At 28.8% G+C, this 17290-nt stretch overlaps 1 protein-coding gene across 14 annotated transcripts in view; it reads right to left on the bottom strand.

The window, feature by feature from the left end:
• The window catches only part of LOC123293465 (serine protease inhibitor 42Dd-like), a 28891-nt gene extending 12051 nt beyond the window's left edge, over nucleotides 1-16840 (bottom strand). For 8 of the 14 annotated variants that reach the window (XM_044874291.1, XM_044874305.1, XM_044874292.1 and 5 more), the window contains exons 1-4: nucleotides 16743-16840; nucleotides 8992-9111; nucleotides 7715-8500; nucleotides 7047-7185 (exon numbers count right to left, since the gene is read on the bottom strand). In XM_044874291.1, the coding sequence (XP_044730226.1) occupies nucleotides 7047-7185; nucleotides 7715-8500; nucleotides 8992-9108 (1042 nt within the window). In that variant the 5' untranslated portion in view covers nucleotides 9109-9111; nucleotides 16743-16840. Of the gene's footprint in view, nucleotides 1-153; nucleotides 356-963; nucleotides 1131-2525; nucleotides 2752-3059; nucleotides 3229-7046; nucleotides 7186-7714; nucleotides 8501-8991; nucleotides 9112-16742 lie in introns of those variants that run through there. The other 6 variants (XM_044874299.1, XM_044874296.1, XM_044874300.1 and 3 more) reach the window with 6 other exon arrangements.
• Between the last annotated feature and the right edge of the window lie 450 nt (nucleotides 16841-17290).

The raw sequence follows: 17290 nt of genomic DNA, 5'->3' as shown, positions 1-17290 counted from the left end.
ATAACTCCCCCAAGACGAAATCCTGGATCCACCACTGGTAAGGATCATAACTATCGGGTAAAATCGGGTTATCTCGTTTGCGGGAACGAATAATTCGTAGTCCATGCATTGGCAGCACTGTTATGAATAATCATTTGAATAAAACTATAAAGATTCAATTGTTGCATTAGTTTATTAAGCTTTCAAAGATTAAACAATATGGGTACATTAATATTTGTTAATAATTAAATTTCCGCTAAACGTCCAATAAATGCAACGGTATTTGCTGCTTTGTTAAAAATGTAAAAAATGAATGGCTTATCGGCAGTCACATGGTTTACTTTCTCAATATGAAGGCTATACGAAACAAGTAATTCTGAAAATACAATTATAATTTCGTCAACATAATATCAACAAATATATTCAAAGACTTTTCATTTGAGAAAAATTATTCAAAACGATGTAAAAATAAAAAAATAAAAACATTGTTAAACCAATTAAGCAAACAATAAAGTACAAAAAAATAGATAAACATTATTTACAAAATTGTAGACCATACCAAGCATCCACTGACATAAAAAATATGATTTCGAAATATAAGCCAATTGTAAAATCTAAAACCTTTTTTCGACCAGACGCAACGATTAGGATCTCGTAAATGATCATTTTTAATTCCAATAATTTGTCAATAATATTAGGATTATAATTATAAGCTCAAATTTTTTTTAAAAACAAAATTTTTATTTAGGGAATAGCTTCATTTTGTTTCAATAAATTAAATACTTACAAAAAAATTACGTTCGTTAAAATTAAGATTTTTTTAATTTCAGCAACTGAAACTGTCGTTTCATTTTTTGTGTATTTGTTATCCCAACATTTAAACAATTTTACTTTGAATTTTTATAATTTGAAAACTATTTTCAAATTGTAAAATTGTTAAAAATATAAACAAAAACAACTTTTAACTTTTATATTATAAAAAAAAGATTACAAAATATATCAAAATTGTATCAAAATATTTTATGACAAATTAGTAGTACGTCCTAAAAATGACACTGTATTTGTAGATTGTTGGTAAATATAAAATATAAACGGGTGATCAATTATCACTGGAACTTGTCGTGAGCCCCCTATTATTCTGTTAACCGTAACTGTAAAAGAAATCAAAAGAAAATTTCTAATTCGAATAGCCAATCAATTTTTGGAGTACATCCCATCCAATTCTTCCCTCTTCCACCAAGAACGTATATTACATAAAGCATACTACGATTTTTTCAAGCGACATGCTTTTAGTTAATTTTTTTTCCTCAGAAATTTTGCGGCCACCTCTTGGTCCATTAAATTCAGCGTAGTAAACAATTATTATGCTGTATGCAAACACAGACAGATATTATTAAATACAACCAATATTAGTCAGCTCCGACAAATCTCGGTTTGTCATACAATAGCGGACAAATAAAAATAGCGTAATTGTCCGCCAATTTGTGGAAACCTTTAACTTTTCTTGATAAATAAACCCTAATTAATATTAGTTTAGATTGCGATAATATTGTAATTTCATTCACAGGTTAATGGTATTCTGTCTGAATTTAGTCCATACGCCACCCGCTTATCGAAAATTCTAAACCTACATGGGTAGGAAGAAGTCCAATAATCACCAATAGTTCATAATAATGTATGACAAGCAAGGGTAAATGATTTACCTGACACACTTCCCCAACCCCCGTTCACATTTATTTGATTGTACTAATGCAGTTAATAATCAAGAATATGAAGAAGAAACTTGACCTTACATTTTTTTTAATATACAGGATGCTTTTATAAGTTAACATATGTTTGAAGCTCGATAAATAAATTTAATCGAGGATTACCAGTAATAGAGTTAGCTTTTCATTGAACCTAGGTCAAGTTTAATGTCTCCGTAAAATGTGCGCTTACACACTCAACATTTTTCGCTTGAAGCATTTTTATGGATAAAATTTATTTTTCAAGTTTCAAGCATATGCCAACTTAAAAAAGACACCCTGTATAGGTAAAAAATTGATTGAATTTTTTAACGGATTTTCTTCGAAGCTACTGGTGCTTTGCTCTGTATATTAAGTGTGTTATTAGTACGGGGGAGAGTATATGATCTTCACCTATCTGATAATCAGATGGGACTAATTTTTTATGAAATTTTATTGATTGATAAACACGTTTACAGCTTGTCTATCTAAATTTGTTCATGACTATTTTTAATTAAATTTCAGTTCAGTTCAGTCATCAGTTTTTTTTCAAAACGACTTTTTATGATACCATTAGTTATTAGATCGGTAAAGACCTGTTCTTGCAGGCTTCTAAAAAAGCTTGCAAAAAATCTTGCCTGCAATCAATAAAATTTCATAAAAAATATGTCCCATCTGGTTAGCAGGTATGTGAAGGTGAGGGAAGGATACATTTAGACACACAGCCAAAATTCAAGAGCGTTTTTCGATATTCAAAACAGAACTTTTGTCTTCTTGAATACGTTCTACACTCTATAGTCTCTGTATAAAATAAAATTTAGTGTTTTAACTAACAAAATATTTATTGTAAAACTATAAAAATTCAACAGAATAAGACATATGAAAAAGCAAGGAAAAAAATAATGGCATAAAACTATTCAAATTGTGAAATACGACCAATAAATCGGAGTAAAATTTGCTGATTTTTTAATTAACAAAAACAAAAATGATCTGTCTGCTGTAAAATCTATTCGATTAACAAAACGGCCAATTCTAAGTTCAATTTCCTCTGCAAAAAAAGAAATATTAAAATTTCAAACTATGAAGACCAACAAAATGATTACCAGATCACCATTATTCATGCAAAACGAATTATTATCAAAATGAATGTCCCATAAATCCAGTACATAAAAATGAAGAAGATTTTTTCGAACCTATAAAACAACCACTAAAGCTACGATGAGAAGAATACATCGAAAAGTGGTGGCGTGTTTAACATAAACAAAAAGCCATACAAAAAAATTAATGAAAATGATTTTTTTTGGCGATGGTATGAAATATTTCATGAAAATTCACCAGAGCATTGAGAAAACTTACGTAATATATTGTGTCTAGAGCATAAGAATTTGGTCAATTCAAAATACAGAAACTCGCCCCATAAAGAAAACTATATTTGTTGATTTCTGGTATAAACAATAGACAAACGGGTGGTCTGCAATAATTTTCTGTACATAATCAAAACGAGCTGTTCTGAGAAAACTTATTACTGCAAAAAAATTATCAAAATTAATATAAATTTCAAGGATTGTAAATTTTTAATGAAGACATTTACTTGAATCCCAATGAATCATGGACAAAAAAAATCCAAAGAAAGTTATCTAAACGTCACCAAAATTAAATCTACGTTAATTAACATTCAACACACTATAAATATTAGCAAACAAAAGGTTATACACCTCACACGAATTAAATTTTCATGTTACCAAACTGCGGTCTGAATACTTATAACACTTAGAATTCGACTGTCGTAAGACCTGAATTAAGTTCCTTTGAGCTGAGTGGTTTTGTTATAAAGTACAATAATTCAACAAAAACAACAAACAACTAGTCAACAAAACTGATCCCATTATTAAGATTATTTCATAGCTTGTAGAGTTAACTTATCCATCTACGACGTACCCATGGAATTATTCTCTGCTGGTTTTTCCACAGCTTTATCTGAACTTCTTTATGGATTTGTATCCTTACAATCCTCTAAGTTATCTTTCAGACCGAATTTTATCCAAGAACTAGTCAGTCACGACTTTCTTTTTCTCTTCTTTAAATCTCCCGGAAAATATTTAATATCCAAACCAGTGATTTTCAACCATTGTGTCCCCAAATTTTAGAAATTTAAGTATATTGTCAAAATTATAAAATCGTTTAAATGATTTGCTTGAACATTGGATAGCTGAGCGAGTTAAAGCATGAGTACCTATGTAATTTGATATTTTAGTGATTACTTAGTTCGAATGCAGCAGCAGTCACATTTTTTTTTTTTTTTTTTTAAATTTATTATCTTATTTAAATCTATTTTTGTTATCATGAACGTTTCTTATTTTATTTTTTGATAACTCTGTTTTGTTTTAATTACGAGTTGGTTATGTTGAGTTTGTTGACTATATAGAGCAGTTGGTTGGGTTCTGTTTTTAGCCCTTGCGTTCAAAAATGGGAGACTATTTGTTGTTATTGGGAGACTAAAAATGAGAGACTAGCTGTGGATGCGCTCGCATCCACAGCTCTTTCTGTATTTCCTCGTCTAATGATAGAGAACTCTTGGACATATAATTTCTATATGAATTCCAGTCCAAGATTTCAGAAATAAATACTTCAGCATTTTTGTAGCATTTATACAGTTTCTGATAACAATACAACTTAACAAAATTTAAGAAATTAAACCGTTAAAAAATTTTAAAATATATATTTCACAAAACTTTATAAATTTAGTCAATATTTGTAACTCGACCCAAAAATAAAATTTGATTTGTTGGGCTATGAAATAAGTAATACATAAATGCATGATCTATACGAAATTGTTCAGGAATCGGAAACACTCGGCTCCGTTTTAATACCATAACTGAAATTAAAAAAATTTCATACAAAATATTTGATACCAAAAATATATTAGAAGTAATTTTTTAAACAATACCGAAATTGTTAACACGAACAAAATATGTAAGCGAACACAATAAAAAATTGCATGTCACACGTACAGAACTCGGTACTACTATCAATATTTCATATTTCGACGTAAGAAAAACTTATGAGAAATAATCCTCACGATTCTTGTTACTCAATTCTCTCGAAAATTTCCAACTTCGAACTCAACTATCATTTCTATTTACTCCGGTAAAAGAAATTCATGAGCTTGAATCGAAATCTAATTTTTCGATTAATTTAATTTATTTGAATTCATTATTTAGAAATCTATTAAAGGGATGTAATTATTATGTAACCGATTTTAAATTTCACTTACCTCTTACAGGTTTCAAACACAATAAGAATTTTACACAAAAACTAATTATTATTAGTCAAGATGCCATTATACACAAGTAAAGCAAAACGTCACATTTAACAGTAATTATATAGTATAGTGTTTCCCGGTTACATAGCCAAACTGAAAATATTTATGTAAAACCTCAGCACAAACAACTATTTCCTTTGAAAGTTTGCTCGTTCAAGAGGTATTGATTCTTTCAAGAAGATATTGATAATTTATAAATCATAGGTATGAATTATACCGAAATAATCAAGGTTTATCTTTTTATTGATTCAATGTAGCCAAAATTTAAAAATTGTTGTTTCGTTTGTTTTGAAGTTCTAAATATGTATGTTCAATTTGGCTACTTAATTCGAAAACATCCTGTATAAGAAAAACACTCTACTTAAACGTTGTTAAATAAAACTTGTTTCGTTTTAGTCGTCAATAAAAACAACATTATTTATAAACACAGTTTAAAAAAAATTAGTTTTAAGTTTATAAACTTTCCACGCTATTTCCTCTCTTATGCTTCAAAAACTAAAAACAATATCCTACAATTAATTAAACCAAAAATAAAAGAACAATATCCTACATATTGTACAATTTTCGTCAATCAGCTTGAAAATTATTTGATATTTACAAAGACAGCTATTATTTTGTAATCTAAGCGACTTTATCCGAGCTCGATATCATTTCGGCCCGTTTTGAATTAAAATCCTCTTCGTCGCATACAATATGATATCTATTAAGCCTTCACAAGTTTGCATAGGCTTAAGGATATTGATTACCGTTTTACGGTAGAAGCCATTAGTTTAAAACAGTAAATCACATAGCTCTTCACAAGAACAATTAATCACCTTTCCATAAAAATATATCGTGAACATACATATAAAAGTGCCCCACATTAGTATATTAAAGGTTTGTAATTTATACATATAAAAATTTCCGAAAAAGTCCGAAAAAAAAATACTCCACTCTAATTACACCAAAATAAGATATACCAAAAAAAGAAACAAAATCCAAAATTAATAATAAAAGTACGAAAATTTAAGTGTTCATTTTTACATCGGTTCTACTTCTTGATGTCAAGAAGACGGTGTCACGAGTAATTTAGAACCCTACAGCAAATATGAGTCCCAGATTTAATAGAACAGAAACTAGGTGAAAGAAAAGAAGGTATTGGCCAAATTAAATTTTAGAACGCAAATATCACCTAATTATTTAAAAATAAATTCGGGTGGCTTGTTTCAAAGTGTTGACCTTACATTAGTAATATCCCATAACTGGGATTTTTTTTCCTAAAATTTGTTGTGCTACGTATTGTCTACATATATAGGTGTAGAAAACTCTCAGAGAGCCGATCTTTGGACTAACACCTCTGTAAGGTGTTAATAGATAGCCAAGAAGTTCACATTGATATTGTGACGGCGTTGAAAGATATTCAAGTCAAAGTTCACGAAAAACTGCCTCCTCAATTAGTTATATTGTCTAATCCGAAGGTTAATGAGCGCATTATAAAAATTTTAGAACTTAAAATAATCTACGAAATTTTTTTCCGTAAGAATATGCGACATGTTTGCACAACAACGGAAATTTGTTCGCAGTTGAAATTTAATATGATATAAGAATGAAAATATTCAAAAATTCAAAAGGCAAAACCGAATCAACATTGATCGCCAAATGAAATGAATATTAATGGACTTGTATAGCATTGAAATTTTTAATTACATTATATACATTTAGAAAATAAAGAATAAATTAATTACTACCCCATTCTACAAAATGCATTATTTAGTACGTTTATAGCGAAGCAAGCAATATTTCATACTTATTTATTGCAAAGCTTAACAATCAATATAATATTTAGTAAGTATCTTTAAAAATTATTTCAAATTTGTAAATACAATGTGATATCTAGTTACAAATTATCGCGTAAAATTCGGCATAATTTCGATTTTAGAAATAAATGCAAATCAAATTAATTTTTTTAAACATACTTACATTTTTAATGATCATGCAAATTCGTGCAAGTATTTAATATTAACAACAATAAAATAACTTACCGGCGGTTGCAGCTGCAGCTTCTGTTCCTTTTTCATTAACTTCGATAAATGCTTTTTGTATAACTTCGCTTATTTGTAAAGGTTCATCACTAAGACCAGATAATTCAGCTCCAGGACCAAAAGCTGCTTTCATTCCAAGCTGTAATAAAACAAGTATAATTTATAGATAGTTTTTGTGCATGTATTTAGTGTATTAAATTTCGAATTTTCCCTAATTTCCTAAATCTATTTTGTTTTATATAAATCACATATTTCGACTACCACGTAGTCATCATCAGTATTAATTACCTAATCTCAATTACTATTATAAATAATATATATTACTCGTTGCGAATTTGGTGACGGTCTGCACATCTGCGTTTTGGTGTGTTCAAACCAAATTAGCAACGAGTAACATACACTATTTATAAGAGTAATTAAGATTAGCTAATAAATACTGATGATGACTACATGGTAGCCGAAATACGAATTTATTTCGTTACACTTTGTTGTCTCGATTAACTGTTACTTTTACTATTTTACGTTTTCATCATGTATCTACGAGATTAATAACTAAAATGCAAAAGTTGTAGGGCACGCACGGTTTTTCCGAAGCTCCTGTGCGAAAACTTTATATTTTTTTGCAAACACAAAAATAACATGCATAAAAACTATGAATAAAAACTTACAGCTTTTAAATGATCAACCAATTGAATCGTTGTTTCAATTTTAAATTTGGGCATTTTAAGATTGACATTTAGATCGTGTAATTTTTTTGTTTGTGCTTCAAGGTCTAATGGTAATTGACTTTCAATTTTGGATAATCCGTCAACTTGACGTGGTAAAATAATTCGTAAAGAATAATCAGTATCATTATATGGAATATCAATAATTTGAGCATCCAAATCTTCGTCTTCAGCATATCCCATGTGTTTTTCCACAAACATGAATTCAGTGTCAACAGATTCAGTTGGACTAGTATGGAATTTAAGCTTTTCTGGTATTAAGGTAAAATTATGTTGCCATACACCCAAAAAGTATACAGCGTTTACTAAAACCATACGTGTATCACTGGTTAACGAATCTGGTTTGATTAAGTCTTTAATCTTATTATTTGTTTTTGATTCGACCCATTTATTAATAGTATTTGCAGATTCTTGTCCCTTGCTAAAATCTAAATTTTCTACATCGGAACTAAATGATTCTTGTGCCACCTTTAAAAAGGCTGGATGTACTTTAATATCATTTGCCGGATAGATTTTATTTGCCGAAGTATATGTAACTCCATTTTCTGATTTCTCCAATCTTTGTGTCAATGCTTTATAACCAGCTGCTGTTGAAACAGGATCCGGTAAGTTTAATGTTGATTTCATTTCTTCTGCTGTTTTGCCTTTAGCACCGGTATAAGTTAATGCTAGAATTGTTTCAGCAGATGCTGGGGAGAACAAGATATTTCCAGGTTTTTTCGCTAATTCCTAACAACAACAAAAAAAATGAATTAACAAAATAAATAATAATACAATAATACTATAGCTTAATTATATTAAGACGAAAAATTATGCCCCGAGAACAATCCCATGGTCGTAAACATGACTGTTACAACAAACTTTCCGTAAAATCGATAGACCAAATTGATAAAATTTATTTCCAGTATGGAAAAATGTATTTATTTAACACGCATTACCTTTTTTGGAAGCTTAATGAAAAGAGTACCTCTTTTTAAAAGTTAAATACTATCACTTTTCTATAAGTGAGCTTCCAAAAAAGGTAAACTTCGTTTTTCCGTTCTGAAAGAAATTTCCATCATTATTTTTTTCGAAATTTAACAATACTACGCCATAAAAAATTGTAATAGAATTATGGGGAGGTGGCATTCCGGAATATGTCAATAATTGGAGCATCTAGACATGTTCCTCCGTGTTTCATAAAACCAACGGCTGCAATGCATTTTCTTTCGTTTACTTACTTTGTAAATGTTGAATCCTAGTAGATTATTGCCAGTTGATACATCTTTTTCTTCTTTGGTTAACTCAGCTTGGCACACGCCTGCCACGATACCAATAAAAACTAACAATTTAAACATTGCCTGCAACAAAGATAAAATATTTAAATTTTTCCCCTTATTTTTCTTTATTTCTCAATTAGAATTTGTTGTATTTTTTTTTTACAAAAAGAAAAGTGTTATAAGTTTGGCTGCTGTGTGTGTGTTTTTCTGTCTGTTGCATCGTAGCTCCTAAACGAATGAACCGGTTTTGATTTTTTTGTTTTGTTTGGAAGGTAATTTAATGGAGAGTGTTCTTAGCTATGTTTCAATAAAATCGGTTCAGTTGGGAGAAAGCTACAAGGAAATAATCGCATTTGTCGGGGATTTTTTAAATTTTGTAAATATTTTTTATTGGATTATCGTCTTATTTGAACACCGTTGATGAATATTCATCAATTTAAGGATAAAAATTCCCTGGCTATGAAAATGTCCGTAGAGAAAGAAGCTGTTTGTAAATGACCTTGAAAACCACCTTTCTAAGTTTCAGTTGCTCTGAAATTACTGTCAAATACTATACCCAGCCCAAAACCTCAAATGGCTATTAATATATAATTCAATTTATTAAAATAGTGTGTATATTAAAGTATTTATTTCACAATAAAAAAACATATTTATAATACAAACAGGAAAATTAATTTTTATTTCACGGGAAAAACCATAACTTACTAATGTAGAGATTGAGAAAATAATTATACCTCTACAAAAATTCAGACTAAAACTTAGTCAAGAAGCTCGGTTTTCTTATTCGTTATTCGCGAAACAGAGCTGGTGCCAAATGAAGAAAATTTAGGAATTACCAAGTTCAGTGGGAATATTTATAACTTCTGTTGTTTCATTATATTATTAATTTGAGTTTTTAAATAATGTTTGTATCATTAATGTAATATTATTATTGCCTGTGTTTTTAAATAATGATACTTATTTATAGATATAGGCAATATCAAAACATAGATGAATGATTCATTGCATGAAAGACTATGAAATACTATAGTTTTATGTGCATAAATTTGCTAGATCAGGTTTGTTTTGCTCCCAACGCATTCATTTACGAAAATGTTCCAACAATATAATTTATAAATTTTTAGTAGATACGCCCCATACAAAACCGTATATCAGAATACAATCGCATATTTTATTGACTAAATCAATCTTTAAACTATTCTTTTACCATTCTTTCCTATCAGGAATTTATTGTATTCATCTTAAATACCAAAACACTTAAGGCATATTTGAATTTGGAGGTTGAAAAGATCAGAGTTTGGAGAAAGAGGAACAGAGATAGCACTTTTAACTGCTATAGCTTAGTTTTACTGAAATGTAAATATTTATCATAAGCCAAGTTGTAGAACATAAATTCTATTAAAGTTGATCATCCGTAAATTTTTTTAAGTTTCATATTTACAAAGATATTGATTTAAAAGTTGTACAAAATGAACATTCCTTTAATTTATCAAAACAATAAGTTATCAATTTTTAAAATTTCCATGAAAAGTGACACTTTCTGAAAACTATGAATCTGTCCTCTAAAGGTCATTTCTATAACGGCTTGTTTTTTTTATAAATATTTGATGAGAAAAAAAACGTGTAATATATTTTTAAATCAAAAAATATTCTTTGCCCTTTAAGATAACCTTATTTACAATCAAATTAAAACAAATCTACTTTCAACCTAAAAAAATATTCTTTCAATTATTATTTACTAAAATCGACTTAACACCACATCCTTGTAAAAATGTATTTTCGCACTAGTTCAAGAGTTTTTAAGAGCAAAGCATCATGGATACGTTAGACTGACCAAAAAAGCTCAAAATGTAACTTTAAACTTATTTAATTGTTTATTTCGATTAATACAAAAATTGTTCCATAGAGCGACTAAGCGATATTTTTTGGAAAAATCTGATTGAGGCACAAGATAATTTCCCCGTACAAATATCGCCACGTACAAGGAAGTGTAAAAAGGATTGGAAGCAAGTTTAGAAACAAACCATTTATCATTTTGCATGTTATTTTATCATTTATCCGTGCGGTGGCGTTGCTAAAAACGATGTGTTGACGTCACTGGCGTTTGAATTTATAGCTTAGAAAAACCATTTTAAATTGTAAAATTACATGAAAAAATAATTTAAACAAAATTTTTTTTTTAATTTTTCTTAGCAATTTTTAGTAAACATAATTCTGAATGAAGAAGACACATTGAATAAGTGCTAATTATAAACGAATACCCATGTGATTTCAATGTTATCAGCTCTCATTGTATAATCAATATTTCTTAAAATATTGGCTAATGAATAATTTAACAATAATAGGTAGGTAGCCACAATTCTTAATAGTTGAATAATTAGCTACCAATCATATAGAAGTATGGTGTTATATTTAAAAGAATAAAAGTTAATTATGTTTAATTATTAAAATATTAAAAACTTATTTCAAAGTTTAAAATTGACCTTAAGTATTATGAAAGACATTGAGTTTTTAATTAATAAATTTGAATGAGAGATCAAAATTTAAACAAGTAAAAAATTAGTTCATGAGAGTAAAACAATTAAAAAATTCTTATTTTGAGGTAATTGTACTTTTCTATTTATTTATTTATTCTATTTTATGTTTTTGTAAGGAAGTTTCCACAAATATGTTTTATTTAAGTGAAAGACCTAAATAAATGCTAGTAAATGTGGTTTATTGCATTCGGCGTGAAATTCCTTAAAAATGGTAAAAATGGGAAAACTAAAAAAATTTCAATTTATTTCCACCTAACACCCCACCCCAGTCCCGGAAAAAGCACCTCTAAAAAAAGTTAAAACAGCACTAAGTTGGCGACACTGAGCCTATTTTCCTTTTCGATAAAGACGAACCGCGATAGATAGACCATTTGTGTGCTAAGCTACATCTTACAATATTAAAAATTATCCGAGAAAAAAAATGTCGAGTGTATTAAAAAAAATTAGGCAAATAGTACGTTGAAAAAACCACACACTTGTTATCTGTTTCCGTATGACATCATAAAATCAAGTAAACATACTGAACTAATTGCTTAATAAATATTTTAAAAGATGCTTGATAAAACGAATTAAAAAAATCGAGAAAATTGTTTCGAAAAACTACGAAAAAGCGGCCGAATTTCTTTTTCACTTGTTATTATTGGGAACATTACTGACGCCGTCAAGTAGTCAATGTGGTAGTCACTTGGGTGCATCAAATAATCAAAATAATAATTGTTAACATATAATTGTGTTTTAACGAAAAACAATTGAGTTTTGTCCGTCCAATTTTTGGTCAATCTAATCTTATAGTTTTAGCCTTTAAAATCGTAAAATCAGTTACCGAAAATTACGGTCTAGGAAAAAAACAAAACAAAATATTTGCTTCTATACAGAAAAGAACAAGAAACGGTTCAAAAAATTTTTCCGTCCACCTGCAAAATGAGCCAATATGTTTTCGGAATATAAGGGTGGAATCCCCGAGAGAGATCAATACCTACGTACCCTATGCTAGATTCTACTTCATATATTCTTTGCAAATATAGCAATTATTTCAAAAAGAAATTATTTTTGTTTTTTTTTTTTATTGTTTTCATATCTGAACTAAAACCACAGTGGTAATTTTTACCATAAAATATCTTCAAGGTCTTCATTTTCAGTCAAAACAAAACATAATGGCGTCGATTTTATATTACAGTAAACTATTTAATTTAATTTAATGCCAATATTAAATCCATTAGTGCAATCAAGAGACTTCTATTTGAGTGTAGAGTGATGTATTCATTAGCGAATAGCCTTGAGGAACCCTAGTGTTGTATACGTAACTCAAATATCCTGTCAGATCTATATTTATATAATATAATACGTTCTCCGACCGCTGACCCGGTTTTCGTGGCCGATGGAGTTCCACGAAAACGACCTATGGTTTTTGGCGTATTTTATCTGCTGTTTAAAACAATAATAATCTTATAAAATTGGATTTAAGACTTGCTTTAACCCCCTCTCCCCCAAAGATATGGGCATGTAGAGATTCTACCGAAAGATCATATCTGCCGAAAAAATCAAATTAGAGATGTCTAGTAAAGTGAAAACCGGTGTTACTTTCATTTAAATTATATGTGGGTATTGCTAAATATTTGTATTAAATATTAAGACCTTTTGGTTGAAAAACAGACGCCGTAGAGTTTAGTAACAAGACTAGGCTGTTAATTAAACGCCTAATTAAAGTAGTTGGCTGCGACATACACATCATTCAAGACACGTATATGTACATTTTTTTTTTTAAAAGTGTAGCTTAAAATAAGGAAGAATGATAGTTGGGTTTTTTTTATTTTATTTATTTATTTATTTAAAAATTGACTTTAGCAATTGCTGTACGGCCATTAACAAAAATAGTTGGGTTTTACCAATAGCAATAACAATTGTTATTGTTATTGGTACTCAACTACTTATGTATAGCAAATGACTTCGATCGATAGCGTTTAATAATATTCGCGTAAGTTTAATAGTTAGCCCTATTCTTAGTATGTTCAATAATTCGTTAAATAATGTCGAAAAGTGGGTTTTACAATAATCTTAACACAGGAACTGCAAAAATACCATGCTGGTAACACCTTAAAGCACTAATAGCTATGAGTATGCATAGAATATACAATAAATTGTATAATTCCCTAAAAATATAAACTCTTCTACTGTCCCTGTCGACATACTGTCATTCACACCGAAGGTCACCGTGGAGAGGTGGCGAGGCATTGTTGTTGTTACTTTAGTGATGTAGGTCTGTTGCGCAAGTTTTTTTTAATATCTAATATTAATAAAGCCGGATGCATAGTCGAATACTTATAGATAGTCAAATCAAATTTGAACTCAAGTTCATGAACAACAAAAATAACAAATTACTATTATTTGAGAAATAGACCAAGAGATTTTAACAGAAATTTTGGAATGGCAGAATACAGTTTATCCTTTACACTCCTAATAAAGATACTTCTTAATGTGGAATGCGAGTTGTTTTTTTATGCTACCGTGGAACAAATTTACTACCGGGCTAGTTTTTAGCCCCTTGCGTTATGTGTTCGTATTCCGAATTAAAAACAGTCTCTTGTTTTGATTATTGTGAAGAGACAAATTGTATTCGGCTATTCCAATATTTCTATTAAAATGCCTTGGTCTATAATAACAACATATATTTTAGTTTTGTTCAAATAAATGTTAAAATCAACATTCAGATATTTAGATAGCACCTCGTCATCAATAAAACATGTTCTAAAGATGTACAAAAAAAAAAAAAACTAAAAATATAGTAAATAGCTTACTTCATATTATCATCTCTAGGATACAAAATAAGAAAAAAGTTTAAAAATAAATATTAGATATTAATTAAACAAGACAGGAGGGACTTCATTTTTATAAGCCAGACCAATAACTTTCCGATAAATATAAATATTAATGTTTCATTCCAAAAAGAGTCAAATTTCAAAAAAAAAGTTGCAGAGTTGCAAGTGGGGTCATCATGTTCTGACATCAGTTTGGACCTAGTTCTTCGGGTTTCTTTAATAGCCAATGTAGATTCTAAATGGCAAGTGATAGAAAAACATTTTAAATTAGAAAGCTGGTTCTCACAAAACTAACAATTTTTGCTTAAAACATTAGCTTTCGGAGGAATTGTGACTTACCAATTAAACAAATTAGTAAATGCGCTTAAAGTTTATCAATAATTGTAGGTCAAAGTCTTGGACACAGGCGAATGTCCTATATTGTCCTTGACAACTTTTGGCTAAAGCATTTTCCGTAGCTAGCTTGTTTTCTTTCGATTAAATGCAATAATGACATATTTTTAAGTCGTATTTCCTCCGAAAGCTAACGTATTTCGAAAAAAAGTTTTAAATCAAAATTGTTAGTTTTCTTTTATGAGGATGAACATTCTAATTTAAAAAGTTTTTTATTTTATATCGTAGATTTTAAATTGGCTTAAAAGCAACCAGAAGAACTAGGTTCAACCTGATGTCAGAACATGATAGAATAACTTATTTTCAATCGCTTTGCTTATAAAAAATATTTGTGCTACTGAAGCTAACAGGTAAATTAAAAAATTTGTTCTCATAGAACTCCCTTCAAAATTCTCCTTATCTACGCTCCGGCTTGATTGCGTCAGTTCAAATTTCTGATTGATCGGACTATGTTTTCGGGATTTATCGCGCGACAAAAATTTGGCAACACACGCGTACTACATATATTTATTTCTTTTTAAATGTTATTTCAGCATTGTAGAACAGAAAATGTTGGTAAATGCAGTATGAACTTAATATCTTACTTCAGGATGAATACAATAATTATCTATCAGAAATTTAAAAAAAACTTACCACTTATAAATTATTGAAAAAATTAAAATTTTTTATTTTAAAAGATTATATGACCTTCTAATCAAAAATCTTCATGAATGAAAATTTTTCAAAATCTAACCAAAACGAAGGAAAACTAGTCTATCAAAAACTTGCCCGTATTCAAAAACTTGCATAAGTGAAAGTAGTATTATTTCAACATAAATGCACTTTACAATTCTTTATTGAGCAAAGCTGGCGCCAAAAGTATCAAATTTAGCAACTGAATACCACTGGCGGTAAAAAGTATAAAATAATAAATGGTTAGCTATTAAAATACTTGTAAGATGGGAAACGGAAAACATAGGGTGCATGGAGCAGAGACACTACACTCTTTATAGTTATGTATTCCATGCATGCGCCCCATGTTTTTCGTTTCCAATCTTGAAAGAATATGAATAGATATTTAATATTTTATACTTTTTTGTCCTGCTTTTTAGGGGTTTTTCTGGTTGTTAGGGTTATGTGAATGTATTGTCCTTAACTTCTGAGCAATGGTCTAAATTTCAAGTCTCTAGCTCATCAGGAAGTTAGTTCAAAATCAATAACAAAATTCCATCCGAAATCTAAAAAGCGGTTTCTTTATCTTTCTCCGCTCCTTTTCGCTTTTCTTTAGCCATTCGCTTCTGAGCTATGTTTCAAATTTAAAATCTCTAGCTCATCGGGAAGTTAGTTAAAAATAAATTACAAATTCTACCCGAACATAGAAAAGCGAGTTAATAATCACCAAAGAAATCGAATAAATTGAAAACGATTACAAATTAATAAAAAAAAAACCGTTGCAAATACCTATCTAAAAACTGTTATAAAGCCGGTTCTTCTTTAATTTTTTTATCCAATCATATAGACAAAAAAATGTATAAAAACTATGGAAATTTCCTAACCAAATGTCTTGCAATATTATTTTAAAATATTAAAACATTAGAAATTGATAATAAATTTAAAAAAAAAAAAACATAAGTATTTATTTTTTCACCTACAAATGCCGTAATTGATTGATTATCAAAATGATATTTTTTGCAAATCAATATTTTAGATATAATACAGACAGAAATAAATAAAATTTGCCAAGGTTTTAATAGAAAAACATGTTTTTTCCTAATGCAATGTTTATTTTAATAAATTTACGCTTGGTGGTAATTAGACATAGTTATATTCATATATTGTTGATAAACAAAAATACTATTTTTAAGGTATTCATTTCAAGTACACAATTTATTATTATAATTTAGTCATAAAATATTCACTAACAGATAAAATATTGAATTTATAGTCAAAATTTTTATTAAAACTATAATAATTTGAAATTACTTACGTGTATGTTTTGATTTGTCCTTCGAAACTATACACAAGAAGTCTAACAGTCAACTGATTGTTTTAATGGGAAATACCAGTATTTAAATATATAAAATTGAACACAGTAGTGGACTAAGGTTATTTTTATCATTAATTTTATTAAAAATAACTAGTATAATACTGGCACAATATTCGCTTCCTATTGGCAAACAAAATTTTGAACGGATCCAGCGAAGTTCTTCAAAAATTCTTATTCCTATCACTGTGATTCTTTCACCCCACTCTTTATTTTCGAGATAAATAAGTTTGTGAGTTGTACAAATATTAATTATTTGGAAAAATTGTTTGCAGTGCAGCAATTATTTTCTCTATAAAATGTACTTTAAGTTTAAAAATCATAAAAATTCACCAGATTCAATTTCTATTAATTGTTATTTCAAGACTCAAGAAGAAAAAAATTCATTTAATTAATGTGAAAAGTTACATTAATTAATACGAGAAGTTACGAAACAATGTGGGAGGGTCAATCTTTGTGCTATTAACTTGGACGAGCAAGAGTAGAAAAAA

Source organism: Chrysoperla carnea, chromosome 2 (assembly GCF_905475395.1).
Source record: "Chrysoperla carnea chromosome 2, inChrCarn1.1, whole genome shotgun sequence".
Lineage (NCBI taxonomy): Eukaryota > Metazoa > Arthropoda > Insecta > Neuroptera > Chrysopidae > Chrysoperla > Chrysoperla carnea.
This window is presented reverse-complemented; position numbering and strand designations above follow the sequence as displayed.